General features: G+C 51.1%; 1 protein-coding gene across 1 annotated transcript; it reads right to left on the bottom strand.

Annotated features, from left to right (window-relative positions):
* Window positions 1-2,873: 2,873 nt before the first annotated feature.
* On the bottom strand, window positions 2,874-5,918 carry LOC142078634 (GSK-3-binding protein-like). Its single transcript, XM_075141464.1, has one exon. It carries the CDS (start codon window positions 4,414-4,416, stop codon window positions 3,811-3,813), a length of 606 nt encoding a protein of 201 aa, XP_074997565.1. The 5' UTR covers window positions 4,417-5,918; the 3' UTR covers window positions 2,874-3,810.
* Window positions 5,919-7,272: the final 1,354 nt, after the last annotated feature.

Here is a 7,272-nt window from a genome sequence, read left to right as displayed (position 1 = left end):
AAGATATAACAAGGGTGCGAAGCTGAGTTTTGGGCAAGGGCTCAGGAAAAACACTTGTTCAGTCATATAGAGAAAACTCAGGAGGAATTAAGCTGCGACGTAGACTACTAATGAAAAAGCTGTGGCAGCCTTGTGCCATGCTAATGCAACACCACAGAGAGGTGCATTGGAAGATGAAATTGTGAGCCTTTTGTGCATTTGTTTACAACATTTAAAATCAAGTTTACGCCCAAAATATAGCCCCCCGTAAATATAATGAAAATAAACTTCTTCCCCAATGCATTGCGGTATCGCTTGTTACAAATATCTAAATGGTTTATTTTTGATCCTACAGCTGATATGTGATCCGCTGCAAAACCTTGTGTGTTGAACAATTTTTTCCTCACAAAGTGGGAAAAAAAAAGATAAAACCTAGCTAAATGCCTATTATGAAAATATAATTTTATTCCAAATTTAAATCTGAGGTAAACTGTCTTTTCACTTACTACTGAATAGTCTAAGCATACTGTGAAGGCCAAATGTAGCATGTATCCAAATTTGCTTTTTGCTTCTTCAGAAACCAAGTAATTGGTATCTGAGGACCAGCACAGGCTAAATGTATTAAAGAAATCCTACCTCAAAAACAAAACCAAAAAAGCTTACAAAAATGTTTACTTCTCTGTTTAACCTTTTTTATCCTATTTAGGAAACAAAGTAGGCAGTGACTTTTATAACAAAGTTCCTTTTTGTTTGTATGCCCGTATAGCGTAGCACAAGGCAATATCTGAAAAAAAGAATTTGCAATGAATCAATGGAAACCTTCTGGCAATATTTCAATTGGTCCAACATCTTGTAAAACTTGGCTTCCAAACCCAAAATAAGCCACGTTCGATCCATTCCCTTATGAAGACGTGACATGTGCTCTATTTTGAAGAAGATAATTTTAAAGACTTATAAGGAAGATGTGACGATAAAGGCTGCTGGCATGAGCTTAGGATGTTCTCGTTACAAGTGATGAAGATGTGTCGGTGAGGTATGCAAGTTATCTGAAACAAGTGCCAAAAACCCTTTTACCAAATCGTCACACACTCTACATAACACTTAGCTCACTATAACCCTTTTCATACATACATCTCCCAGCCTTGCACAAAGGAGAAAGTAAAAGCTATTTTAGAAGTAATTTAGGAAGCTTAAAAACCAGCCAGTCACTGTGAAATTTATTAGCATCTTTTCTAAGCCTCACTTCAACTGCCAGTTTATTGAAAAGTGTTATTCTAGTAAAATCCTTAAAAGGAATGTCTCGAGGCTTTCAATGACTACAAAGGACACTTGTAAAGTTAGCTGTTCTCATTAGTATACAGAGGCTAGGATTTGGGGAGGGGGGAAAGGGGGATGCAGAATCGACGCATAATTATCAGTGGCAAAAAATTCAAGTCAACCATGCCAGCTTTCAGAATTTCAGCTGACAGCCGCACATATACTTTTAACCGTAGTTGTGTAACCACTCAGGCTCCGTCGGCCATGCTCGGTTTTCAGCTTGTTTCCTCTGGCTCTTTTAGTAAAGATAATTAAACTACTCATCTTAGGGTTCAAATTCAGCATCAGCACAGCAAATACCTATCTGCCTGAGCATCTAAAGGACAAATACAAGAACAACTAGGTTTTTAGTTGTTGGCTACTGGTTATATTTGAAGCTAAGATTTCTTTTTACATTCTATTGAACTTTTTTTCCTGGATTAAGAAAGAAACAAGAAAATTTCAAATAAAAATTCATTTGAAGTAAGGACAACCTACAGGTTATATTATTGTATTAGAGAATAAGAACTAATGGCAGATCTGAATCCTTTCCAAGTTGTGCAAAATGCCACAAAAGCAGCATAAGTTATGAGAAAAAGGACTTCAGATGTTAGTAATTAAGGAGGTTCTAAAATTCATTGAACTTCTTCCTTTGCATTTTACATGCTTTGATATGGAAAAACTGCATTCTACTTACAAATTAATCAAGATAAAGCTACTAATAACATCACGTACTGTTTCTAGTGCATAAGGAATTCACTGAGACATTATAAAAACCTTCAGCATCAGTTTCTATCAGCAGCTGGTAGCAGAGAAATAAATCTAAAATATTTTGTGGATTTAATGTATTCTTGAAAGAACTAATCACATGAGTAAACATAGCTGCTCAAATTGCTCTCTTGGACAAAGGCAAACATCTTCCATTTTCTTTCATGTGGGATTGCTACCTTCTTCAAAGGAGAAGCTTTTACCTCAAATTGAGTGGGGGTTGGGAGATTGTTATGTTCCAGTCTGTCTGATGTGTTCAGTTCTGATCTTGAAGCTCATTCTTTGACTCCTGAAAACCTAACGTAGGATTTTACCAAGGAAGCTTTTCAGAATAGGTATTGGAACTTAATCTTATCACCAGCATCAAATTCTACGTTTTACAGATTTCTTTTTTTAAAAATTGCTGCCTAGACCTCTCTCCCCTCCTTTCTAGAGTCTTTCCCCCCCCACCCCCGGAGAAAGAAAAAAAAACAAACAAGTAACCAACACAAGCTCTGTTCCTTCCCCAATACGAGATACCTAATTTTGGTTTCAGTATGATTTGACTTATAAATTCCACCAGCCACATTCTCGGCGGCTCGAAGGGGCGTCTCAATGAGCGCTGCTGGCAAACAAAGGGGCTCAGTTGCATCTCCGTGCATTAATAACCAGTGTCCCGCTGCATCAGACTATGCGGATTGTTGTAGGGATTTTTTTTTTGTCTGCAAAATGGAGATCTCACAACTGAAAGAAGATCAAGGGGAACGTGCCCACTGGAGCATCATCCACATAGTTTTGTTCTCACAAACCAAAATGCACTTCCCCTTAACAATGAGACACAGACCCAAAAATAAAAACAAGACCACGTTTATTCAATACAGACAGGTTAATTAAGACAGTAAGTCCTGTAAATCAGGAACACATTTCAAACACTCCGGTACGAAGTGCATATATTTAAAATCAACAGCTGCACCTTGTATTTGAGCCATTGAGTTTGTCAGGGAAGGGTAGATTCAGGGTTTTTTTATTCCTTTTTCTCTTTTTTTTTTGGTAGAAAAAACTTGTTTCGGCTACCTTATGTGAACAATGCGTCTCAGGCTCCATTCACTCATCAGGCTTTACAATTTTAAGTCCAGCTGCCTTCCAGCTTTGATATTCACATTTTTTTTAAACTGCTTCATACAGTCACAACAGGAAAAAATAATAATAAACGTTAAAATAATAATAATAAAAAACCCAAACAAAAAACCCAAACCAGCCCGGGAGGAGAAAGGAAACACCTCCCGCCGGGGTCACCGAGAATTATTGCAAATGGCTCCTGGGAGACGGAGCAGCCCCGCGGCGGCCGGGGGACCGGCGGCGGGGGTGGGTCGGCGGCCGCGGCCGGGCTGCCCCGGCGGGGGAGGAGGAGGAGGAGCTCCCGGGGAAGGCGCGCGCGGGGGGGGGGGGGCACAGCAGCAGCTCGGGGCGGGCAGTGTGCGCGGCCTCCGCCGGTTGCAAAGCGGCGGGGCTCGGCGCCGCGCCGGGGGTGACCTTGGCGCGGAGGGGGGGCACACCCGCCCCACCCCAACCGACAACGACCCCGCCGCGCCCGGCCCGTCCCCGTCCGGCAGCGGGAGGGGGGGCCCCGCCGCCGCCGCCCCGCCGCGGGGGGAGACTTACATCGCGGCGGAGCCAGCACCGCGCTCCCGCAGCCCGCCCGGCGGGGGACCCCGCCGCCGCTAGCGGCCGCCCCAGCCGCGCTCCTCTGACCCGGCCGCCGTCGCCGCCGCCGCTCGTCCCCGCCGGCTACTGCAGGGGCTGCACCGCCGCCGCCTCGGCCGCCTCGCCGTCCGCGCCGCTGCTCCCCGCCGAGGCGCTGCCGCTGGAGGCCGTGGAGGCCGCCGCCGCCGCCGCTGCCGCCGCCGCCGCCAGCTGCAGCCGCCGGACGGCTTCTTTGATGAGGTTGCCGGAGAGGATGAGCTGCTGCAGGAGCCGGTGGGGGTCCTCCTCCTCCGCCGGCCCGTCGCCCGGCCCCGGCGGCGGTTGCTTCCTCCGGCGGGCGGCGCTCCGCAGCCAGCCGCGGCCGCACAGCTGCTTGGTCACTCGCTGGTGGCCGCTCCTGTCCGGCCGCGGGGGCTCGGCGTGCTGCTGGTGGGCTTGCGGCGGAGCCGGCCCCCGCGGCGCCAGCAGGCCGCCGCCGCTGCAGCGCGGCGAGTAGGGGGCGGCGCGGTCGCGGGCGCTGCCCGGCCCCAGGTGCTTGGGGGCGCGGGGCGGCGGCGGCGCCCGCTGGGCGCTCAGCTGCAGCACCTCGCCCAGCTTGGCCACCAGCGCGTCCACCTCCTTGGAGCCCGCCTGCCCCACGGCGACCGAGCGCTCCAGCAGCAGGAAGCGCTCGCCCGGGCGGCACGGCATCTCGGCCGGCGCCCTGCCGTGCCGTGCCGTGCCGCAGACGCAGCGGGACCGGGGCCGCCGCCCGCCGCCCCGCGCGCACGCGAGCACACGCGGCTCCGGCGGCTGCGGTTGAAGCTGGAGCTCGGCCCGCTGGGGTTGGTTTGTAAACAATGGGTGACGCGGGATCCCGGGCGCCTCCCACTGCGCCGGGCGGGGGGGGAAGCCCCCGCGACCAACCGCCCGCCGACCGCTCCCGGCGCCGACGCCCCGCGCGGCGGGTGGGGAAGACTCACCCGCCGGCGCGGGGGCGGCTCCCGCGGCCGGAGACCGCCGCCCGGGCGAGGCCGCCCCGCGCCCACCGGCCGCGCCGCTCCCTCTCCCCCCCCCTCGCCTAAGCGCCGCGTGGACCGGCCCGCTTTCAAACCCCGCACCTCGGGTCTCGGAGGCGGGGCCAGGATGATTGGCAGGAGGGGTGTGAGGGGGCGGGGCGGGCGGCCCGGCTGAGGGGAGGCGCGGGGCCGGCCGGCGGGGAGGGGGTGCCGGGGGGCCCGCGGGGGCTGCGCGGGGCGGGGGGCCCTGCGCCGTCCCCTCGCCGCAGGACGAGTGCCCGGCGGAGAGGCGGGCGGCACCAAGGAGGGCGAACGGCGCCCGGACGCAGAGGGAAGGGTGGGCGCCTGCCCGAGGATCTTGCTCCGGGCGCCCGGCCCGCCTCCCCCTCGGTCGGTACCGTGTCTGCCCCAGCCCCGCCGGCCTGACAGATGCTGCCCCGGGAAACCGTTAATAGTCTGAAGGGCTCCGCGTACGAGCGTACGCCGGTGCCTCTGTAGCTGCCTTGCTGCACCGGCGGGACGGCAGCGGTTCGTGTTTCTGCTTTACCTTTAACGCCGCACGTGGAAGCGGTGCTTGCGTTTCCCTAAAAGAGCGCTAACATTACGCACCAGTGCCTTCAGGAGCGCATCGTTACGTTGCAACTCCCTTTATAGTCGTCTCCCACAAGGTTCGGTTTTGAGATGGCAACGCGTTCATACTACAGCGCCCGGCTCTGAGACCACAACACACCGCTGCGCGGCCGCCGGTTCGCACCCGGCGGTCACGGTTCTCCTGCTTGGTATGCCTGCCGCATCCTCGCATCCGCCAGCGCATTGATTTTGGGTTTAATTCCTTGGCATAGAAACGCCTTTGGGGTCTTATTTTCCATCACTAGAATTAGCAAGTCTGTGCGGGCGTTCTCCTGGGTTTTCTACCTGCCTGCGGTTTACTTCATCACCTGGACCAAGGCTCTGTCCTGCCTCTTCCTGTCCCAGTCCCATTCCTTCCCTTGAATCCGTCACCACGTCCTTTAAGCAAGTGCTGAAGTTTCTACGATGAGCCTTAAATAACATTTTCTGGATGTCAAAATACTGGGGGCATAGTCCAGAACACGCTCATTCACGTAACTGGGCACACGGTCGACACTGCTGGGGAACCGCTAGTGAAATGGAAGGTGCTCACACGCCTAACTGCTATCAGCACTGTGCCCTTGGTTAATCAGTAAGCAGCTGGCAAAGGAGAAGGCATGTCCTTTGGTCCGTTTGTCTGTGTTTTCCTGAGCTGCTTTCACTTGCTGCACAAAACGAGAGAGACCCTGTGTGTATGTGCACGTGTTTGTGAACGTGCCTGTCACCTGAACGTGTTACTGGTCTCTCCAGCCTAGATGTCCAAGTCCATTACTACATTTCCACACTGGATTTATGTGAGCTTGGCATAAAACATGCTACCTAATTGCATATTATTTATTCATATATATATTCATATATATATTTAACGTATATATATTTTCAGCATCTTCTTGGTAACTGGCCATTAAAACTCAGATCGCATTGTTCTACAGGTAATGAAAAAGTAGGATCTTGTTTCCCCACGCCAAAATATTTTTAAGAAAACACTTCTACCCTAATTATGCAGTATCTTTTCAAGTGAAATAAAGGCCTACGCAGATGCAGTGGATGGATCTACTTCAATTCCAAGGGAGATCTATATTCAGAGCACCTCTGAGTAGGTAATCTGGTATTCTGTACAAGCAAAACTGCAATAAACCAGTACAGCTTATTCCAGCCTTTTCTTCTCCTCCCACAAAAGCAAAATAAGCTATAGCAGCCACAGCTCAGCGCTGTTTGTGATTACATCTACACCTGGGGCTTTCATGAGCCCAGCAATGATAATCACAAATCGTGCTTCGTTGCATCCCTAACCAACAGCAGCGCTGGGAAAAGTTTGCAGGATAGAGCAGATCAGTGCCACAGATAGGGAGCTCAGAGCGCAGTCATTAGCAGAATCCTGATGTCCTCATATCTTTTTTAATGCAAAACTTCAGTGATGACTGATTGTCAATCAACTGAGTAAGTATCTGCTGAGGATTTTGGGACTAAACCCACTGAAAATATTTACATTGAATGCTACTAATCAGGGTTAATAGTTTTACCACCTCAACAAAATGAGTGTTGTAGATTGCGTATCTTAAGCAGTTATCGGGAGAAGGGCCTTTCAGATTATGTTCTCCTAGAGGAATCGGGAACCTTTGGTATTCTAACTGCTCTCTTCACAGTAAGAGTGAAAGACAAGAAAAAAGCTGAAATGCTGGAAAAGACAGTATATCCTGTGTCAGATCTGAAGTTCTCCGTCAAAGGTTTGTTTATGTGGGAAAAACTATGCCAAAGCGGGCTCAGTATAAATTTACATTGTGCTCACATCTGTGGCGCTGATCTCAGCATGTCGGCACCCAGAGTCCTTTCTGGAGTCAAACCCCAATCCATTCCGGGAGCAGGTCTAAACTGTCTGCAGCCACCATCAGATGATCCCGGCAGAAATCACTACAGCAGTTTATGAACTGTCAGTTGT

This window comes from Calonectris borealis, chromosome 2 (genome assembly GCF_964195595.1).
Source record: "Calonectris borealis chromosome 2, bCalBor7.hap1.2, whole genome shotgun sequence".
Lineage (NCBI taxonomy): Eukaryota > Metazoa > Chordata > Aves > Procellariiformes > Procellariidae > Calonectris > Calonectris borealis.
Note: the sequence above shows the minus strand (reverse complement) of the source record. Positions and strands in the feature narration are given on the sequence as shown.

Excerpts from the sequence above, each read along its gene's own strand:
- LOC142078634 (XM_075141464.1), bottom strand. The coding sequence starts at position 4,416 with ATGCCGTGCCGCCCGGGCGAGCGCTTCCTGCTGCTGGAGCGCTCGGTC.